At 42.7% G+C, this 22706-nt stretch overlaps 1 protein-coding gene across 1 annotated transcript in view; it reads left to right on the forward strand.

The window, feature by feature from the left end:
• Positions 1–19578, forward strand: part of AFG2A (AAA ATPase AFG2A) — a 206079-nt gene extending 186501 nt beyond the window's left edge. Inside the window, 1 exon segment of the mRNA XM_075090205.1 lies at positions 18004–19578. Within this exon segment, the coding sequence (XP_074946306.1) occupies positions 18004–18180 (177 nt within the window). The 3' untranslated portion in view covers positions 18181–19578.
• Positions 19579–22706: the final 3128 nt, after the last annotated feature.

Here is a 22706-nt window from a genome sequence, read left to right on the forward strand (position 1 = left end):
TAAACAAACACACATGGCTGCTGCCTGTAAATCTTCTGCAGGATAAATTACTGCTGATCTCTTCTGATTAGATCGCTTTGTCTTCCAACTCATTAATACACTTTCAACCATGAAGACTATTTAGGTGCTAATAACTCCAAAAACAATGTACAGGAGAGCATTAGCTTTCCATACTTGTTAAACAGTCCAGTCTGGATTTTTTCGCCTGTGGTCTAGGCTACTCTGTTTTTTATCTTGAAAGAGCGGTTGCATGGCCAAAATGGTCCTTCAGAATTGGTATTTGCTTCTGCAAGGTCTATAGCGGGATATACAAGTAGTCTTCCCAAAGCCACACAAAGGTGATGCTACAGAAACGAATCTGAAATTTCAGGCCAAAGCCTCTGCTGGCACAATCCCTGGGGGAGTTATGCCAGCAGAAAAATTGGCCTGAGGACAAGTAAACCTAGTGAAAGCTAGAAATTACTAATTTAGGACCCAGTCCTGCCTGTTACCAAAGAGTTAGATCCCACCACAGTAATCTCCATGGCAGTCCCTGGGACCAGTCCCTGCCATGCCGGGTGTCCCAGCAGCTGCTACCCATGGGCAGAACAGGGGTGGCGGGAATCCACGCGCAGAGGCCGGCTCCGGGCAGGGGGCTGTCCTGGAGCTGCTGGAGACGAGCACGCCAGGCTTACGCACGCCGGCCCTGCATCCCCACCGCATTCCTTTGTGCCCATTGCAAGTATGTATTAACACGTGTTTGGCTTTGGGTCAGGCTTCTTTTGCTCCTCAGCATGCACCTCGTTACGAGGAGAAGAGACATTAGAGGCAATATCCTGTGCTTAAATAATAAATGGTTGTGGCAGACAGTAACAACCTCAAAGTCACGGTAGATTATTACAGGTCTTGTTATTTCCAGTAGGCAGATGATAAATTTTTAAGTAAGAATGTGTACGTGTATAGACGACACACGCGCGTGGACATTGCTATACAAGATCTAGCGAACTGGAGTCTGTCCCAGGGAGCTAATAATGGTCCGTGGGGTTTAGGATGTGAATGAGCACTGCTCCCAGGAAGGCAAGGCAAGCCGTCCCCGGTGTCAGCAGCTCACTAGGTGGTGAAAAATGTCATCTGTGGCAGAGCCAAGACCTGTAATCCTACATTCAGTCCCTTAGAAAAGGGATAGTCAAATGGCTGATTCCTGTCTGGAGCGACTTTAGCCTAACCCCTACGAGGTCCCCGGTGTGTAACGTCTCCCACGCTCCAGCGGAAGAGCCTGTATTTCTCACCCCTCTCCCAGCCTCTACGCGAGCACCAGCCGCACGCTGCCTGAGCTGCCGACCACAGCTTCCTGCCCAGCAGCCTTAGCAAAATTATCCAGCAGGGATGAGTAGCCTTGTGCCAGACCTTCACTTTTCTTCCTCTTTTACTGGAGACACTGATATTTTAAAAACAGGTAGAAATGCTTAGTGACTGTTTTATTGCCTGCTCTCTGCTTGTATTGTGGCTCTCAGTGGAAGCCCCTGGCTTTCTGTGTTGGGTATTTAACAAGCTTGGATGTGAAATGCAGATGGTTTACACCTTGGGAACGGATGATTTGGGTGACTCTGAAAGTGAAGGACAGTAGTTTGTATAAGATCTTTATGTTAAATACATACCCCATGGGAGTCTGGGAACCCAGGATACCACTACTTCTGATAGGTGCTTTGCACATTATAACCTAGCTGTAACTAGTTTAGCTATTTAGTGTTAATGCTGTGCTTAATGCATAAAGCACCAAAGAAATGTGACACACTGGTATTAATCACAACTCCTTTCCGTTACCAGTGCACATATTTTAGCATTCAAAACTTAATTGATTGAATCCTGCATTAGAAACTGTCCCTAGTTCTAATAACGGGTCTTACTGAGTCCAAAGGTTTGCAAAACCAGTAAGTACCATCACCTTAAAGTTGAAGAAGGTCTTGTTTGTTGATTGACCATATTCTGCTCATTGATTTATGGCTTCCATTTAGCTTCCAATTATTAAAAGCAGATAAGTGTTTTGGAACTTATTTAAGCATGTGTTTTACTTCATTTGTGTTTCCTGACGTCAGGGGAACCCGAAGCAGATGCCTGTGTGCTTTCAGGGATGCTTTCTTGAAACAAGGAGAGAGGAAGAGAGAGAAGTCTCTCCTTCCCTTTCTGACTCTCCTCTTTTCATGTGTGAGTAACATGTTGTGGGTCTGGTTTTGTTTAAATTCAAGGATGGCAAACAACCACATTCTGTGAAAACTTCCTAGTTCTTCCCGTCCTCCTTTATGGTTTGTTTTTTCCTTCTTGTTATTGATATTTGGTAACCTGCAGAGACAAAGTGATGTGGAACTTGGAGGTCTTCACAGAGGAGTTTATTCTAGTACTGTTTGTATAAAGCCCTGTGGTCCCTCTAAAGCCCCCCTAGTTCCTCTGCTTGGTTTGCTTTTTTAAACACAGCCTTAGCATGGGCTAACGCTTCATTTGCAGGGGGTCTGTCAGGAGAGAGGTTGCAGAGAGATGGATGGGAGAATCTCCCAGCTCAAGACAGTTGATGGAAATGCTTCTTTATACTAAAATAGCGTCCCTGAAGCCTGTCCTAATCTTTTGTAGCTCTCATGAAATAGACGGATACTTGTTGTTAAATTTCAAGTCTGTGAACCCAGTAAACCCGTTGGTGCTTCTGAATCAAGTGTGCTTAACGTGCAGATAAATTTGTATCCTCAGGCTTAAATGGCAGTAGAATTCGTTACCTACTTTAAATTTAAAATAACTCTACAAAGTAAGAGTGTATATACAGGCACTGCTTTTTAAAAGGGAAAGAAATCCGTAGGATTTCTGTTTGGGGATTTACTTCCCACCCCCCCTCCAAAGAGTGAAGCATTTCCTGACATGTTTGCAACAGCTAGGCAGGATGTTTGTTGAATTCGCATGTATATGCAACTCTGATGTGGCTACCCCTGCTTTGCCAGCTACTCAGTTAGTGTTGTGACAGACCAAACAACTGCTAAATGCCAGTGCTGAAAATAATTTTGCTGGTTTCTTGGGAAAGTGTAAAGCCTAGACTCTTCTGCTGTCTAAATTTAAGGGCCATTTGCATTGCATCTAAAATATTCTGTGCCTTTTAAAAGGTGAGGAGAAGATGATTTTGTAAATAGCCAACAGTGTACATAGTTGTAGCATTAACAGCTGAATGTCACATATTTTTCCCTCCATCAAAGTTTAGGTTATGCAAATAGGGTTATATTGACCCTGATTATGAAGTCCAGTGCTGATCTCAGATTTCAGATCTGCTCTTCTGTGTGTGAAAATGTCAGTGTAAACTCTTGGTGAAGCCATGTAAACTTGATCAGGATCTTCTTCTAATAGAGAAATCTTACGAAATACATCTGTTCCCAGCAGTTTTAAGAAATGCCTTGTGGCGATTAAAGCAACTGTTTGCTTAGAAAATAATACCAGGTATGTATCTAGCACATTTTTACTGGTTTTTCCCCTTCTAGATATATGCTGTTTTAAAGAAGAGGATCAGCAGTACATCAATAGTACATAAATTAAGAAGTCCCTCAGTGGCTGACTTAATAATCTAAGGAGCGTGTATTAGCCAAAGGAGAACTGGAAAGTAGCACGTACATTTACTGTGTAGCTGACTTGCTGTAAGGTTGTCAGGCAGTACTTATTTATAAATCTTGCAAACTGCAAAAAAACAAAAATCCAGATAAGATTACCATGACATGACAAATGCCAGCTATAAATAGATTTTTGACTTCCTGCTCATCTCTTCTTTCTCCTGCCCTTTGTACCCCGCTCCGGTGTAACGGACTGCCAGGGCTGTGCAGCTCCCCCAGGTGAAGGTCAGCTCTTGATATATTTTTGATCATCATGTAAAGTTCTCCTGTTAGTATGTGGTCCCCGTTTTAACCTCTTTGCAGATTCCCCCGATTATCCCAAATCACTTTCATATGGAGCTGGGGTTAAGCTTTATTTCTCTTGGCTTGTCCCTTCTGTAGCAGACACTTCCTCTTCACTCTGAAAGGACAAAGCGATGTTCAGCTGCCTGGGCCTGCGCCCAGCATTTGATTTATACATTATTTAATTTCCTTTAGAAAATTGGAAGCAGAACTTTAGGAGTGGAAGTCAGTCCTTTTCATTTGTTTAAGGATCTTTTAGGGCTAATATAATCATCGATAGTAGATGTCAGCATGATTAGGGTGACTTAAGGTAAAGCAAAGAAAATTGAATACCAGGGGAAATTCTTTTGTAATGGAGAGGGTGCCAAGATTTATAGCCGTGCACAACATCTGTGGGTTATGAATTGTGGCATTAAAAAATGAAAATGGAAAATCATTGGGTTTTTGAGCGACATGTTGAAGACACCTGCCTCCCCTTACCGCACAGCAGGCTGGGGCAAGGAGGGTTTCCACCCTTTGTGTCACATTTGTAATCATTTCTTGGACTGCAGGGTTCTCTGGAACTTAATTCAACCAACTAACTAATTCTGCAGAAATTCTTCAGTTAGTCCGGAGGTTTTCATTTGGGCTGACTCTGCATTCACTTCTGCAATTAGGTCTGCACATGCCGTGAAGTGACTGCCAAGACAATTTGAAAATTTCTCATGCAGTAGAGTCAGGAAATTAAAAATTAACTCTGGAAAGGACATCATATAATATTTGGCAGTGTGGTTTGAATACTGTGTCCACTGAGGGGTGGAAGGTCCTCCTCCTACCAAAAAAAAAAAAAAAGGGCATGAACGTCAAAATATTTCTTCCGTGGGATTTTGAATGATCCACAGCTGAGGGAAATATCGGAAGGGGAGAGAGGCCTGTGGCATACATGTGCTTATGGATACAATATGACTTCCTTGGGGCCTTCAATTTAGCGAAATAGCATTTAATGACATACAGTGAGAGTCCCACATTGTTTCAGGGCTCTGTGGTGCTGCGGCTGCTGTTCCCGACGTGGTTATGTGGGGGGAGAAAAGACCTCAGTGCTGGAGCGTCGCTGTGACGCTGCGCCCATTACCAAGTCTGTCAGAGTTACAGTATTTGATTTGTAAGTCATTAATGTGCTTGATAAGGAGGAGATGCACATTACAGCATGAGCGAGGTTTTCTGCATTACAGCTGTGCTACACAACCTGCACTTTCTGATGCAGCCTGTGAACACACAGGTGAGGCATTTCTTATGTACCTGTTTGGCTAAAACATGCGCCTTCACAAATTCGGGCTGCTGAGGTAAGTAACATTTGTGTGGTGTCACAAAAATGAAAGGAAGCAATGAAATCCAGCTTCCCCGTGACATTTCATGCATTTAAAACTTGCTCATACCACACAAAGCAAACGATTGATATCACAAAGTCTTCCAGATACCATGAAAAGTATTAAATTTGATATCAAGTAGGAAATGTTAAGCACACCGCCTGATCTTTACAGTACTGAGTAATTACAAAGCAGAGAGATAATAGCATTTGTTTTTTGGTTCAGTATGGAGAGCAGTGCTTCTGTGGTAGCATCCTGTAAGTGCTGTCTTCGTTCTTTTGATTATCTTTTACTGTGTTCAGAGAGGAGCTAAAACGCTTGCTGTCCCATTCCTAGTGTCTGTGCATCTAACATAGAATAAGTAAATATAATACACTGGAAAGTGGAAAGCTCATGCTTTCTCATGCACATAGGCAATGCCTGAGCCAATCTAATGAACTCATCTCTTCATAAGGGGCTGGGCACAATAGCAGTTGTAGAAATCTATGCTAGGAATACGGTGTCAATGTTGCCCACTAATTAAGGTGTCCTTTATTTTCTACCTTTTCCACTCACGGCCACTTGGCACGTGCTGTTGGATGCTGTCATCCTCAGCATCCTCCTCTACACTTCTGTGCCGTGCAAAGTGGGCTGCTAGGTGGTTTCTGAGCCTGCTGGATGGCCTAGAACGGCACTGGAGGGCGGCTGTGCTTCATTGAGTAATTATATAACTTGGCTGCACAATTCAGCGTAGCAAAATATTTATGGAAATTCATGAGAAGGCATAGGCGTGCTGCAGGCTCTGGCGAGAGGAGTACATCCACAGCACTGCAGGTAAGCGGAGCAGATGGTCTCTTCCTGTGTATTCACCCAGCTTTCCCTGAAGACAACTGCTAGATATTTTGAAGATCCAGGCTTGTGTATTTCTTGTACAGAGGTTTGCAGTACGGGCTAAGGCTGCTCTTTGTTCTTACTCTTCAGGCTCTAGATTTGAGGGCTGGCTAGGATCTGTACAACCCACAGTACCGTTTGGGTTTTTTTCTCGTTTTCTCCTTCTTCCTTCCTGCCAAAAGCCCTCCCAGCCCAAGGGTCCTGTCTGTCTTTCCTATTGTTCTCCATAATAGTTGTTCCCTTCATCTTTCTTCCCCCCTTTCTCTTCGTAGCTGCTTGGGCAAAGAGACCTGATACAGTTCCTTTCTCTAGTGGTGGCAACTAGTTGGGGAGCAGAATCTTTTCTCTCACAGAGTTTATGCCCCGGTAGGTAAACCAGCCACATAGCAAGAAGCATTCTCCTACAGGAGACCTTACGGTAACTTCAATTTGTAACCATCCCTCGATCATGGCACCTCGGGAGCACTTCAGTTGCACAAGTCCTGTTGCTGGTTGCACTAATGTTTCTTCATGGTTTTTGAGGTTTTTTTTTAACTGTGGTCCTTAGTTTTGTTACAGTCGACCTTTCCCAGCTCGCTCCTGTGGCATCTTCTGCTGTGCTGCAGCTATAGCAGCTCCTTTGGGTGTCACTGCCTCCTCCCTTGATCTTAGCCTGTGCCGTGGTGTTAGATGCTATCCTGGCAAATCTTCCTGGTGCCAGGAAAGTGGGGAGACACCTGGCATTATCTCTGTTACTTTGAAAACAGCAATACCTTATGTGACAGTGTCTGCAGACAGCCTTCCTCAAATGTTAAGCACCTACCTAACGGGTGTGATCACTCTCACCTCCCTCTGTCACTGCTGGGAAAAGGTAGGTGCCTCTCTGCAGGGCGTGGGTGGCCTGAGGGGCCTCCCCAGTGCTTGTGAATTTGTGCCCCTGTGCAGAGGGCCCAGAGCTACTCTGCTTTGATGCCGGTGCCAAAGGCAAGGGCTTGAAGTGGGGAACTACTTGACTCTAGAGCACTGTGGCCAAGAACAGCAAATGTCACAGCTCTAGGGGGATCCTCATGGCTGAACACTATTAAGCATAAATTTCATAAATTTCTGGCCTTAAATTCTTTGTGTATCATGCTAGTCTGCAACTTCTTAGAAGTTCAAATGCTGTTAATGTGAAAAAGCAAGCTTCATACAGCCTGGAGGAAAGGGAAGGGAGACTTCTCTGCTTCCTCCTATGCACATTTGCAAAAATGTTGAGGATAAAATTTGAACATAAAACATCTTTGTTAAGTGAAGAGAAATGCAAACGACCCATTTTCTGAGTCTTCATTGCGCTGGAAATTTGCATTTCATTGTCTTGCCTAGACAAGGAAGGAGGGGGAGAAAACCCAGGAGACCAAGGAGGTTTTCACAATAACCTGGCACAAACTGAGGAGGAGTTTACAAGTACGAAAGAGAAGAAATGGAGGAATTTGCTCAATTAGGTCTATTATCCACAGAGTAGCAGACCCGGTTATCCAGAATACCGAAGTGACTTTCAGAAATGACATGGATTCAGTTTTCTCAGCTGCAGGAGGGCACTCAAATGAGAAGTTTGCATGTGAACAATGCAAAAGCAGATGCCTTGTTAATGTGGTCACTCATAACTTTTTCTGAAGGTAAGTGACAGCTCTGACCAGTGTCTTACATTTCAGCATTTTACCTTACGCTGCCTCATTCTGTTCTTTGGCTCGTGCCCAGAGTGGTGGGGGCCAACCACACAGCTGGCAGGCTGCTCCACTTGAGAGGGAGCTGGTACGTTGGGGTAGTGCTGTGAACCCCTCACGGTACACGCTCAGTGATTCACTGGAGTGGCTAATTTTAGACCAGTAGCAGTGGGTCACATTTACCTATGGACTATATTCAGTAGACAACAGGGGTACACCTGAGGTGTATTGTTCAAAGCTTTTATTGAAACGACAAGTGGTTAGGAGATGACAGTAGAAATGTATTAATTGTTTTATGACTGAATAACTCAAAATACTGGGTTTTTTAAACACAAAAATCTTAAAACCAGTGGATCAAGGGGTGTCAAGTCAGGACACCAAAATTCTTATGGGAAACGTGAGGTTTGCCCAGCTGAAACGGCCACTCACAAGGCCGCCTGCACCAGTGAATGTCTTTCTATATACGCCAGGCGTATGCTTTTCTTCATTAGATGCATCTTGCCTTGCCTTTTGAATGGGCAGATGATTGAAAGAAATTGCATGAGTGCAAGCATTTCTTTGTAGGTTCAGTATGTCTCTAAGTTTTGGTGTGCATTTAAACTCCCACGAGTGCTGCAGACTTGTCCTTGCCCTGCCTTCAGAGCCTTCCCGCCTGCATCTGGGGTGAGCCAGTTCAGGGTGCTCAACTGGCAAAAACTGCTCTCTTCTGTGTTGCTGGATTAGGGTTCTGCTGGTTAGCACGTGAACAGGCTCATCAAGGGGCCAGATCAAAAAGAGGTGGTGACCCGTGTGTCACTGGTTTAGACTGACTGTTGGGAAGCACAGGTCACACTGCATGTCTGTCTTACTGCTGTTTTATTGACTTTCTAGTCAATTAAAATATACCCCTTAGATAAATCCTTAACTCAAGGTAATTGTTGGTGCACCACTTTTCTTGTTTCCTATCTTTATGTCATTCATTGGTGGTTTTTTTTGGCTGTAATTACTTCTGTAATTGTTTTTTTGGCTGTAATTACTTCTTTCATAAGCAAAACGTGCATTAAAACTTACTTTAAGTTTTTTACCAGCTTTTTTCCTTCCTCCTTAAGGAATAATAACCATACATGGAGGCATCTATCTGTGGCTTACAGCATTGCTTTCTAGGTCTGACTGTCGCCCCAGCCGTATTCTGCCTCTCTGGAATACAGTATTGCAGTAGCCCTCCTCCCGGATCTTCTTGGGAAACACGAGCAGCTGGGTGCCGTGGGAAGCTCCAAGATGTAAACTTAGAAACAGTCTGAAATTCCTCTAGCATTCTGCCGAGGAAATAGATATTCCACAGGAGACGTCTTGCACCTTCCAGGAACTGAGAACCCAGTAAATGAGAAAGCAAGAGAGCTTCCATTAAGGATATTATTAATCTTGCAGTCTAAAGGCCCTACACAACAAATGTCTTTTTTCACTCCCTGCCTCAACTCCGGAAGTGTATGCATGTGTAAATAGCCATACAGAGACCCAGAAAGTATACGTGTCTCTTATTCTCATAGGTTTTGTATGCTTTCTATCCAAATTGGTAGAAACACTGCGTCTCTGGATTCGCTAGACTTTCTGGCCATTATTTTTAACTGAGTTTGTTTGCTTTTACTATATTGTATTATGATATCTCATATGTAGGTAACTACGAATACAGTTGCTATTAACCTGCTATGCAAGATCCAAATCAGAGGCAATATTTGCCATAGCTCCAAAGACAGGATGAAAGGGAGAGTTTAAATAAACCCATGAAAAAAAATTTTTTTGGTTTCCTTTTTGCTGGGTGGATTCAGCAGTTTAGGGCTCTAGCAATCTTTAAATGGTGATATAATGTAATAGAAATGCTGCTGGAGCTGAAAGGAGTTGAAAGACAGTGCTAGACTGGCTGCGCTCTATTGACGAAAAAAAAATATTTTTAGGGAAGGGAGGGCACTTCTCCCAATTCCTTTTGCAGAATCGCTTTTATTTGCTTTGTTTGATAGGAGTCTAAGGCCTCTGCTACTCTCCCAGGTTAAACCTGAGAAAGGAATTACTGGTTTGAGGAGCAAAGGCATGAATTATTTTTCAGTGCAAGAAATACAGGGTATGCTGAATGTATTGCCCAGCCTCATATCTGTCTGCCTCAAAATCTGAAAAGAAAGCGAGCAAATGCAACAGCTACTACCTACACTATGAGAGGTTTCGTAAGGTACAAGCTGCCAAATCAGTTTGGTAGTTTCTCCTTTTGTTTTGCTTTTCTAGAGAGAAACTAATGACAGCTACAGCTAATGATGTCCTCCGAGTCTTCTAGTTTTAAATTTTTAGTTGCGTAATCCAATCTGTCTTGCTGGCGGCATTCAGCAAAACAGCATTGGCTCTGTGTACAGGTCCTCTGTAGGAACAGCGTACTGTGAGCGAGAACACAGTATTCTGTTAATTACTTTTAATTAAAACGAGTGCGTGTGCACGCACACACACACACGTACATATAGAAAGACTCTGTTTTTCTAGTGGCTTGGCTTCCTTTTCCTCATTGAAGGGAAGAAGTTAAAATTTCTCATTAAATGTTTATATAAAAATGAAATAATTCTGAGGTTAACCAGAAATGCAGCTTAATCTTGTATAGAAACATGTGTGTGATTTTTTTTCTTTTTTTTTTTTTTTTTTAGTTGCACAAATATAGCTGAAACTTGAAGTTGGCAGAGAGTGCTGTTTAAAAATATTTAGTCCCAGCATGTAAAAACTCGTTTTGTTACGGAATTCCTTTGTGAAAGGTGTAGCTATGCCATGTCTCTGCCAAAGTGATGGGAGCCATATCGACAGAGTGCGTTTTGGAAAATAGCTGCATTTTGGGCTTGTAGTTACAAAAGTTAAATCGGAATTTACATGTTTTATATATTGCTTGGAAGGATACCACATCTAGTAATATTTTTTAAGAGAATGGAAAGAAGAAAAAAAGAAAGCTTGCAGATGGAGTCAAGGCTTCGCTCTGTTAGAACATGTCGGGATGAGCAGAGGTATGTGTGATGACACTTAGCATGTACCACTGAAGGCTCTGGTTTATTCTCTTGAGCTGTCATCATGTGCTATAGTTATGATACATATGCTTAATTTTGGCTACATACCTCATCTTTCCCTCCTCTTCTCTGGGCGTGTTTAAGCTTTATAGAATAATATAATAAGAGCTACTGATACATGTGATACCTCCTGCTGCCCGGGCACAACCCGTGCTCCGGTTTTGGTACTGTAAGAGCAATTAAATGCAGCATTTTGTGATCGCTGCTGTCTCGTTAATTGTTGCCGTGATGCTGTTGTCCCACAAGAGCAAGCGGCCGCTTGTCTGGCTCAGCCCCTGGCCAACATGCCAGCCTCTCTGGCACCGGGTGACCACAGCACGTCAATGAGGTGAATCCGAAGCCTGGCCCTCCTGGCTGAGACCGGGAGGAGGGGGCAGAAGGAGGACTTGGTCTCTGCTGCGGCCCCCCCCGAGGCAGCTGTGGCCACCATGGAAAGAGCTGAGTGGGAACCATTGTCCTGGTCAGTCCAGATGTATTCAGGTGGCATGACCACTTCATGTCCCTGTGCAGCACCTCGGGGAAGCTGTGGACACCCACACGCACATTCACATGCACATCAATCTGCCAAACGACACAAATAAGCAAACGGTAGATTAAATAGTTAAGATTTGGGCCCGTCTGGTCTGAACTAAAGTCACTTAGAGACATCATTAAAGGAGCTGGTTTTGTTCAATTACATTTCCGAAGCAACTTCTCATAGAAGGACTCAGGAATAGCAGAGGTTGTTTGCTCAGCCTGTCGGATCAGAGACACATATTACCTGTTCTTTTTATTTAAAAGTTGCAAAGGTGCTGCTTCATCACTACAGACCTGTTGACTATCCTGTCGAGTATCCAATGCCCGCTCATATTGAATGTCTCTGTAATGAAAAAGGAAGAAGTCTATCTTTTTATAAAAAATAATATTTAATTATAGGATATCATTGCAGAGGATGGCTGCGATACGAATAGGAGCTCATCACGTTCCAAGGCAGTGTTCATGAATACAGAACCATATAGATGCACTTTTAACTTGAGGAAAACTAGTACCATTTTAAAACGTAGTTGCTTAGAGATCAAAGAAGCCTCTGTCTCACTGAGGCACTTGTGTGGCCTGTGAGTGCCTTGTGCACGTTAGTTAGGAAAGTTTTATAGAGCGACAATCGTATATTAAGTAAATTCACTCCAAAACTCCAGTGGTAGGTACCCGAAACTGAGGAATGAATGGGTACTGTATGAAAAGCATTATGCTAATGTATATTTATAATTTTTGTGTTAGAATAGATTATTTTCCATTTGCAAAGTGCCCAAACGTATAATCCATCCCACTTAAATCTACAGATCATAGAATTGAGCAGAACAGAGATACACATAGAGGGACAATTCTTTGTCTTTCAAAGATTAGATCGAAATTGTATTTGTGAGACCTTAAGGTAGGATTTTTATCTTTAGTAGTGTGTTGTCCAAAAGCGTTATTTAGGGCACGTCTCCCTAGCCCAGCATCATGCTGTGGTTCCTGAGCTGGTTCAGACAGACCGCAATATGCATCAGAAGCGGTGTGGGGATGCTAAAACGGGGTAAGCGAGCACAAAATTTCATGAGGCGATCCGGCAGCTCTTTGCTACTGGAGGAAGAGGCGCTTGCCGTGCGCTCCACCCCTCCCATGCCAACTGGTGCTTGTCGAATCCCTCTGGGAGCCCATCTCAGTACCCCCGCAGCTAGCTAACGCTTTTTTTTTTTCTCTTTTTCTGGATTAGTTTTCTGATGGTCTGGTGCATTGAATCAGTTAATGAAAGGGCCAGCTTAGCGCCGGAGCCAGCACAAGAGACGGGTGGGAGCCTGCAGCCGGCAGCGGGTGGTGCCTGCACAAAGGAGAAGGGGGAAAGAGGGGCTGCGGCGTCCCACACTTTGAGCGGGAGCAACCTGCTGCGGGTGGCAAAAACCTAGAGGTATTTACCTCTCTGAGGTGTTCGCCATCTCTGCCCAGCAGTGCCCTGAGCCTTGTACAAATCCCTTGTGGAAAGTTGCGCGCTGCTGGAGTTGCGTTGAGATATTTATGTCGATTTTAGAATGCAGTCAGTAACCTTTCCCTGCTTACTCCCTTTTAGCCTCTCTGCCTACAGGGCATCTTCTCTTGGTTTGTTATGTCTTCCCACTTTGGATGGGTGTCCATGCCCACCTCTGTCCTCAGTCAGGTGACAGCCCTGGGTCCCGAGAGCTTTCCAACTTCCCCCGTTTCGTGGGGATGAGGCTGTTGCTTTCCATAGAGAAGCTTCTGACGGAGGGGTAAGAGGAGGTGCCTGACACGGGTATGAATTTGCCCGAGTGAGAAACAGATGTCCTGACCCAGGAGTTATTCATGCCTTTTTAAAACGCCATGTATGAACCTTTTATCTCTCCTTAACAGAGCGGGAAAGCAAACTCCCCGAACCTATACACAGCCTTCCTTTGACGCTGCCTAGCAGGCGTGCACCGCACGGGCGCACAGTCTCGCAGGTAGTTTTCATCCAGGAAGCGCCACAATTTGCGCTATTCACAAACCGCAGGGTACTATTCTGTTTCCAGGCTCCTAATCCCTCTTACACACAATCCCTTACAACTTTAACTGGCGGGGTGGAGGAGCAAGTTAAAAAGGAAGGAAAAAGGAAAATGAAACACAATGTACAGCCAGCCTGTGGCTGCCAGTTACTGCGCACACAATCGACACCAGCTGCAGCCCAATTAAACCCGACATTCACAGGTGTTCCCAACAGACTCTGCACTAACAAAACCACTTTCTTGAAAATACCTAAGGCTTTAATACAGAAGCTCATTTCTTTTTTTCCTCTTTTTTTTTTTAAAAAAAAAAAAAAAGGATTCTTTAAAGCTATTTAGAGCACTTTAAATACAAAGAAGCTGAAAAGGACTTTCAGTCCGCTGGAAAGAGTTGGTGCTTAATGCCAGAATGGGGGAGAATCGGCCAAGCTGAATTAGCCAGTGTAACCATTGGTTTCGGGAGAAAGATGGGTTATGCTGAATGCTGTTTATTCAGGGACCAGTAACTGGCACTGGGCATTTTATTGTTGCTGGGAGTGAAATGGGGAGGGAGGGAATGACTAGGTGTAAATCCGTTTCTGTTTGGGACTCATCATTGTTTGCACCATAGCTGCGAGCTTGTGTGTGGCTTTGCCTATTACTGATCATCGTGCGTGTGTGCGTGGTTCAGATAGCAAATTTAGTTCTCCTTTCCTCCCAGGATAACTTCATACAGTCGCCTTTATGACTTTGAGGCAGCATTCGAAATTAGTTGTTTATTTTCTGATCTTAAAGCACTCATTCAGATGATAAATCAGCCCTTTAAAAAAATTAAAATCTGTTTTTAATACATGAATTCAAAATTATTCCCATGATAAGTGAGGACTGCAGACAGCAGACTGATGCGTATGCCAGTATTTTACTCTCATTCCATTGAAAATGAGGATCGTGTTTGTTAAACTTTGATTTATAATGATATTAGTAATCAAACTAGGGTATATTCTGGTACTCATAGATTCAGTAGTATCCAGCCACACCTGACTGGTTATTCATCTCTGGAGTAACACCCCACACCTCAGTAATTATTGCTTAATTACCTGCTGCCTAGTCTGTTGCTGTTTAATCACTGTTGTTTCTGACAGTCGCTTGATGTCTTCATTACTGCTTTAACAGTCAGTGCTGAAAACAACTCTATGTTCAGACGCGGTCAAGAATATCTATTTCGTGCTTCAATACATCGAGCTGCAGTTTTGCCTTTGGGACAGGACTAGGACATTATTCCTATTCCTCACAACACACAGAGATCCAAAAGACTGCAGTTTTTTTTTTTTTTGGTGGGGTGGTTTATATATATACACACACACACTGAAAAGGTAAAAATGGTGAGGCCTTGGATTTGTATTTGAAAATAATTAATAATTGTCTTAAAACTGGCAGATAGGTAACATTTGTTCACAGCATGCATTTATAGAGGCAGGCAGAGGCTGTTTGTACTGATAAATGCAATGGAGAGAAAAGAAAATCACCCAGGCTTCAAATTCACAAATACACGACCAAATCAGATGTTGTCACTCAGGAAAAGGTACCGGAGGCAGTGTGGATAATTTTTCGGAAGAAATCATCTCAGCACTAATGTGACGGCAAATACGGTAGTAGGAAAAGAACTGCAAGCAACCCAGAAACACCGCTGTGCCGTGGTGCGGCTTCCTACGTGCCCTGCACAGCTTCAGCCGCTCAGCAGCAAGAGGATAGAGCAGGAGCAGCGCAGACGGCATGGCTGAAGGATGGACAAGTTCTGCAGGAGCAGGGACTGAATCTCTGAGGACTTTTCAGCTTGCAAACGCTTGTCTGAGAGGGGATGAGATAAAAACTCTGTAAAATCATCAATGATATGGAGAAGGTGAATGGGGAACAACAGATGAATCACCATCCTCACAACACAGGAACTGGGAGGCTCTTGTTGAAATTACCTGGTTTAAGAAAACAAAAGTGCATTCTCATACAATGCATGGTTGAACTGTGACACTCATTATAGGACCATGTTGTAGAGGCCAAAGGGAGAAGGGCTTTAAGAAAGTAATTGGACAAATTCACTGGGGATAGGTCTGTGGCAAGGCTTTAAAACTGATGATCTAGTTGCAGCCTCTGGTTTCGGAATGCCGCTAAGCCTGGGAAGGATCCGTACCTTGCTGTGCATTTCTTCCTTTCTTGTCAATTAGCCCCTTCTGCTACCTTCCCTCTTTGCCTCGCTTGACCCAATCTATTTTGTTTTTTAATCTAGGCAGAAATGACATGTAAAAAAACCCTTCAGTTGCCTGGTCTAGTAAGAAATGTCCTAACGTGGCTGTGACAAGAAATATCTATGAAAAACCAGACACAGCAGATTTCACCAGATGAATTCATTCTCATTTCACTGCGGCTATATTACTGCTTGTGTTTGCTTTCCATGAAAGATTTAGCTTTAGTAGCTAGTGAGAATGCGTGTGAGGGCTTTTTTTTTTTTTTTTTTTAAAGTTTGCATACTTGAATGAAGAAAAATAATCAAACTTGCTTTGTCGAATCTCTTACCTCAGAAACCTGACACTCTGGGTTAGCCAAGGAATGGAAACAACGCCATGTGACTTCTGCGACCAGACGCGAGGGCCCAAATTTTAAACACTGTGCCATAATGCCTGCTGTTTATTACTCAATAATATATAAAAGATTTAGTCCACAAAAATTCTGAGTGCAGCCAGGAAAAGAGAGAATGATAATTCATGCCTTAAAATTTTTTTATTCTTCCCTTAAAAGCAGCTGAAATACTCCTGGGAAAGGAACTAAAAAGGTCGTTTTTCTGGTGCTTCCTCATGTCTGTTACTTTTTGGTTATCACAGAACTTACGGTTCAGTCTTTAAGAATTTAAAAAAAAAATCCTTTGGAGGTTAATTATTGTCACTGTTACCGATACTCTTGGCAGAGCGTAGAGAAAAATGTAAAAGCATCATCAGAAGTATCAGTTAATGGGCAAATTCCTCCTCAGTGTATCAGCATATAAATGAAACAGGAAGAAATAAGAATGGCAGTGGTGTTCCTTCTTTTCTGGATCTGCCAACTTGACAGTCTTGCCTTCAGTAAAACATACCAGCTCCTAAGAAGTGAACGTCTTGTCCGGTGGTGATACCCTGGTCTCTAATTTTGATGCTGTAGGTCAGCGATGCTCTCTGTGAGCAGAACAGGACGGTCAAAACCTGCTGACTGCGGTTTGGTTTTTTTTAATAATGCCTGTGAAGACCCCCAGAAGGTCTCTTCCGCTTCATTTTCTGGAAAACCTGCCCTTAGTGCAGGGGCACTAAATATCATGGGGAAATGGAGCCCTCCTTCAAAGACGAACACAGGTTTAGAGGCCAGGATGCCTGGGACCTGTTTCTCCATCAACAGTCACCTTTCTCCCTTTTGAAAGATTTCTGGGTTTGGTGTTAGGCAGGGATGGGGGGTGGAGTCTGATCTCATTTGTGGTTTTTATCTTTTTCTTTAAGTAGCTTTATATTTGTGTTAGAGACAGGGAAGTAGTGACACTGTCTACTTAGAGAAAAACCTGAATGGAAAGACCAAGATCCCTATGTTAATTTCTAGATGAGGTATCACTTATGTCTGCAAGAAGTTGGTGCACTAAATCTCAGCTGTGCTTCCACGTTTAACTGTCTGAAGTCCTGAAAAGCATTAAAATGCATAACAGCAGTGTTTAGCTTCACTGCTCATTAGAGCAGCACAGAACTAATAGTAATATTGTTGTAACTTGACAAAGCCATCTAAATCCATGCATGTTTTCTTGTGAAAGCTTCCTAAACATGCTGCTAAATCCTCTAAAAAGCTACTAAATGGCTTTGGCAACCATTAGCACAGCATAAGCGGGGGAACTCTTTTCAGTAAGTGAACAAACAGAGAAAATATGCTGAATAGCTGGACAAATGTGTTTCAGCTGGCTCTTTCATTTACAGATATAAGGGAGCAGTCAATATCAATCACTGTTTTCCCTGTTGCACTGGAAATCACAATATCTCTTTTCATTCCACAAGCTCTTTTCACCACAGTAATGTGTCTTTAGAGTGACACTGGCATCAGTCTGTTTCCGCTGTCTGAAGTCCAGAGAGCTTAAAAACACATTGCAGGGTATGAGACCTTAACCCTCCTCCCCTTCCACACACCCCTCTCCTCCTAGCCTTCCTTTCTGAATTAATTGTTTTTACTTCTTTCCCAGCGTAAAGCTGAGAAAGAAAAGTGCCCGCAGAGCCTGGGAATATCTGCTCTTGCGCTTTGGGGACAGAAAAATGTATCGCCGCTTGTTGGGGTTTTAGTTTATCAGGTGTTGCGCAGGGTTTAGCACAAGGTAATATGATTATCAAGTTAATTTGCAACGTACTGTAGTATGACGTGTAATGTTACTGTGGTTTGAATTTTGAGCTATATCCTGTTTCTTGGATGTCCTAATCGCCCACAATCTCATTTATTTAAAAAAAAAAAAAGAAAAACAAGGTTGGAGAAAGTCTGTCCTTGTGAGTATCTGGCGTTTGGAGTATGTGTTCTTGTGTTTGCTTTCTTCCTTTCAAGTAATATATGTTGTAATAATAATGCTATGTGGTTTTTTTTTTTTTATTGTTTCTTTGCAGATAGCAGCAGTCTGTAGAGAAGCAGCCCTTCTGGCTCTTCAGGAAGACATAGATGCCAAATCTATCATGCAACGGCACTTTCGGTACGCACTGACTGTCGTGACCCCAAGGATTCCCGATTCGTTAATCCAGTTTTATGCAGATTATCAGCAGCAAAGTGGACTGCACGCGCTTTGAGAGGCAAATTAATACATACCCTTATTCACGGTGTGAATGCAAATTTCCTTTGTAAAGCCGTCAAAAGCTAAAGAATTTTGCATTGTGAGTGAGTGGAGCATCCGAAGTTAACTGAAGTGCAGAATCGTCCTAATAAATGCCCATGTGGGTAACAACTATCGTCCAAAATTTTCTGTTTTGAATTTCAGTGGTATAATCTGCATTTCAGAGGCAGTAAGATTGCTGGTTTAAGTCAGGTTATCTGAGTGCACATCCGTGTAGCAAATCCTAATTATCAAATTTTGAATTTTTGGTGGATTCTTGGCCCTAAAGAGAGTAGCAATAAGTGCCATTATTGTGTTTATTTGTTCCTGCCTCAACCATGGTTTAATCCCAGGGACCATCCCAGTGAGGCGTAGACCTTGGGGAGTGGCCTCACTACAAAAATGCTGAAAATTATTCTGAATCTTTTGATTTATGATCTCCAGAAAAGCTGCCAAACAGGCTTGCCGAACATAGAGCTTCCTGAGATAAAGCTAAGGTGTCCTGACTGATTACAGCGAAACATTTATCTTTGGTCTTAAACAGCTCCTTTCTACACATACAGGGAAGTAGGCACCTTAAAAATTGTACATCCCATAGCTGCCTGCGCATTTCGGAAACGTGGACTGCATCCAACTCTTGGCTAACCTGAAACCACTGCTAGGCATCAGCGAGGGGTTTTTTTTGTTGGTTGTTTGTTTGCTTCCATCAAAACAGGAACGTTCACTGGTAATTTAAAGCCGGCCACTTAAAGTCCTAATGAATCCTAATTAATGAATAAGAAAACCTCCTTGCAAATACTGTTATAAATGACCACAAAATAGTTCTGGGACTGATAAAATCTTTTCAATTTATTTCTTTGTTATATCATCTGTTGAAATGATGACAGGTCCTTACGGATCTCTGCTCTTGCACTCAGTATGAAATCCAGTCAAGCAAACTCATTTACAGCATTTTTCCCCACAACAGAAAGACTGAGCTTTTCTATTCCAGACATAAAAGGTAGAGGGAAAGGTAAAGGAAAAGCAATACAATTTCTAACAAAAATTTTTTAAAAAGGTGATAGAATTCTGAATTTCACTAGGTAATTCTGTGTTTTCCTAGTGTTTTAGAGGTAAGTAGAAGAATTTAGAGGTTAAACTTTTAGCCAAATCCTGCTTTTACTTGTTAGGGTAAACAAGAAATATCGTTTCAGGCTTTATCACATGTGAGGTTATTTTGGAGGTTTGTTTATTTGTGTATCTGAAAGCTTTTCTGTCTTGCAGTCATTTTATATGTATTTGTATTTAGAAATTTATAACTTTTTATGATAAATTTGGTTATATCTGTTTAAGAGATATCTCTACCATATTTGTTTATATTATCAATATGAAATTTAAAAAGTAATCTCTTGGCCTTGGTTATGGCTTTTCTCTTTTGACTTAGTTTCAGTCTGTACACAATTTGTAGCTTTTAAACAGAAATCTATTATTTTTAAATCACAACTTTTCTATTACTTTCATTCTAACCTCCTGTTGCTATAACTAACATTTAATTGCACCCTCACCGAAAAGGCTCAGAGGATGAGGAAAAGCAGGTCATTTACTTTGTTCATCTGATGTATGTGCAGTTTTTTTCTTTTTTTCATTGTTTGTCTCTTTAATAGCACAATGGACAGAGGGAATTAAGAAAATTATAAACTGGAAGAGTTGCCTTGGGGATCAAGACTGCATTTGAAACTACTTAATCCTCCTTTTCTAAACTCTATATACTCCACCTTGAAGCTCAGGATGCGAACCATTTATCGTAACCGTTATATTTTTGATGTTTCAAAAAATTAAATGCCGTACCGTTATCCCCTGGCATTTCCTCCAGCATGTGTTCCTGAAGGGAGGAAAGAGAGACCGTAGTTTTTACTGCCAATAACAAATTCTGTTTGTAATTTTGTATCCTGAAAATAACGCTATGTGGTGCTCCAGATGAGTTGCAAAAGTAGATCGCCATTCCTTGGGAAGTGCTCAGATCCCTTGGGAACTTGCACCAAGGCGTGAATCTGAACTGAGAAACATGAGAGAGGCAGGTAGGAGCTGGCTGCCCTTTCCGTATGTGGGCTCCTGTTCCCACCAGAAGGAATTTTGCACATTGAATTTTAGGACATTAGGAGAGAATGCTGGCCCACGACTGCTGTTTGTGCCTTGGGAAAAAACCCATCCCTTCAAACAACTATCCTCTCCTCCGCACGGTACCAAATCTCTCGATACATACCTACATGCCTGAAGTGACTTCAAATGTGGGAAGCTCCCCTTTTTATCATTGGGTTTGTGGAACTTGATTTTTTTAAAAAGATACTCTTAAAAAAAAAATTAAGAGCTGGCAAATTTGTGAAGTCCCTAGAAGGTTTATGTTGCTCCCAAATACTCTGGAAAACTTGGCTAGTGTGTTGCCACTCAAAATCTTACTCCATCCCAAGCCCCAGATGAATTGAGATTGAAAGAAAGGTATGATGATTCCCCGTCTGGTTCCTAATGACAGATTGCTGTTATCATGGCCTAGCAACTTGAAACCTTCTTATCAGAATTCTGGAAAACAACCAACTCTTCAATTTTGGTCAAAGCACATCCGCAACGTAGCCCTTTCATAATCCAGTCTGGTGAGAGCTTTTGCACCCTCAGCCTCTCGTTGGAACTTACTGATGAGGGCACTGTAGGACAGAGCACTTCAAAAGCATCTTCTCTTAGCCTGTCACTTAAATGAGCGTTTTTTAACTCAGAGCTGAACTTTTCACAGCGTGTTTTACTGAACACATTGTGCCTTGGCACAGAATCAAATTGCTTGCAGTGTGAGGCCATGTAAGCCTGAACACCTCCACTCCTCAGAGTAAATGAAAGATAGGGGCTTTCTTTCTTCTGCTGGGTTAATCACACTTCTTATTGTTTGGATGTTTCCATGAGATTTCATTTTAATAAAACGATAGAGGCTTGCTGAACAGAAAAGAACACCTCTGAGAAGAACATCTCTCTCCCATCCTCTCTTTAACTGCTGAAGTGGTTCCTGGACTTACTTCTTTACGTTCTTTAAAAATACAGTCTTTTTCCTGCCTACCATTATCTTTTGGAGCCAGTTTTTGGCCCGAATACTGCTTGAGTTGCAGAATTGTTAACATTAAATCAGCTTTTCAATGTTTCAGGCACATTTTGTTTAAATACAAAGTCTAAATTTTTCCTCCAATAACAACGTCTTGCAAAATGGCATAAAATGTCTTTTGACAGGTTTGCCAAAAATGACCAGGAGAATATTTATGATCAAAATGCAAAAATATCTTCACTTAACTTGAAAAAAAAGTTCAGTCCTGTGTTCTCCCTAATGCATAAAACAGATTTGCACTGCGAGTACGATACACAATTCTTAATCCTGGAAAAAGAATGAAGTTTATTGTGGATAAATTTCCTACAGTCTCTAAATGAGAACAGAGCACAAGGTTTACTGAGTTCAGGTGTGAGGGCGAACATTGGGGACAGAATAAAGAGCATTTCCAGAAATAGTTATTCAAAAGCATCGAACTTAGACTTGTCAGCCCTTTCAAAGAGTGTATCCTTGAAGCTGATTTTTCTGGTTTGTGTATTCTGGCTCCTTCCTTTTAGTTTCTTTACTCGTTTTAAATGTCAAAGTGTGGTTCTTCTCCCTCAGAAACTGGGCACGTGCCAAACATAATGCTCCTGTAACTGAGCATCAGTCGATCAGTGCTGTGGGAAGGCTGTCTGTGGATGAGGTTTCCTTGTGAAGCAGGCGTCAAACTCTGTGCTGGTAGGGTATGGAGAAGGGTAAAGGGAAAGCCGAACTGTAAAGCCTGGTGTTTAGCCGGGTACTGCCCAGGCAGCTGGAGGTGACTGAGGGACGCAAGCTCATGGGCAGGAAAACTATCCCTCCTTATTGTTAACAGGCGAGTATCAGGGCTGTGGAGGAGACTGACCCTTGTGGCTTTTGGCTGTTTCTGGCTCTCCCAGAGCAAGCAATTGATTGCATGGGTGAAACGGTGTTACCAATACTAGAAAAGCAAATGTCAAGTGGTTGCCGTTGCTCAATATGTAGGGCCAGCTAGAAGGAGAATTCTTCTAGGAGGGCCAGCGTAGAAGGAATTCTGTGTGGAAGATGAAGAGACACACATGTGCCTGGAGGGCAGGCACCCGCTGTCTAAACCTTGGCAAAAGCCCCTGAAAGAATTAGTAAAAAGCAGGCATACAGGACTTGCCTTGCTCCCTGTGATCACAAAGTTGGGACAGAACTGAATGTGCTTCCTTCACGCTTCTGTGCGTAGGGATTGCTCCCGCGCTAATGGAGTCGGGAGTGCGGGAAGTGGCTTGCCGTGGGAGCGGGGTACAAACCGACCTGCGCCTCGACCTGCTCGTGATGTGTGTGACGGCGAGGCCCGCTGCTTGGCCACCACCGACAAAGCCAGCACGCAAGGAGAGACAGGGTGGGTAGTCAGTGCGTTTCAACTACTCCAAGGTGACATACTGGCTACTGGA

The sequence above is a fragment of the Phalacrocorax aristotelis genome, chromosome 4 (genome assembly GCF_949628215.1).
Source record: "Phalacrocorax aristotelis chromosome 4, bGulAri2.1, whole genome shotgun sequence".
Taxonomy (NCBI): Eukaryota; Metazoa; Chordata; class Aves; order Suliformes; family Phalacrocoracidae; genus Phalacrocorax; species Phalacrocorax aristotelis.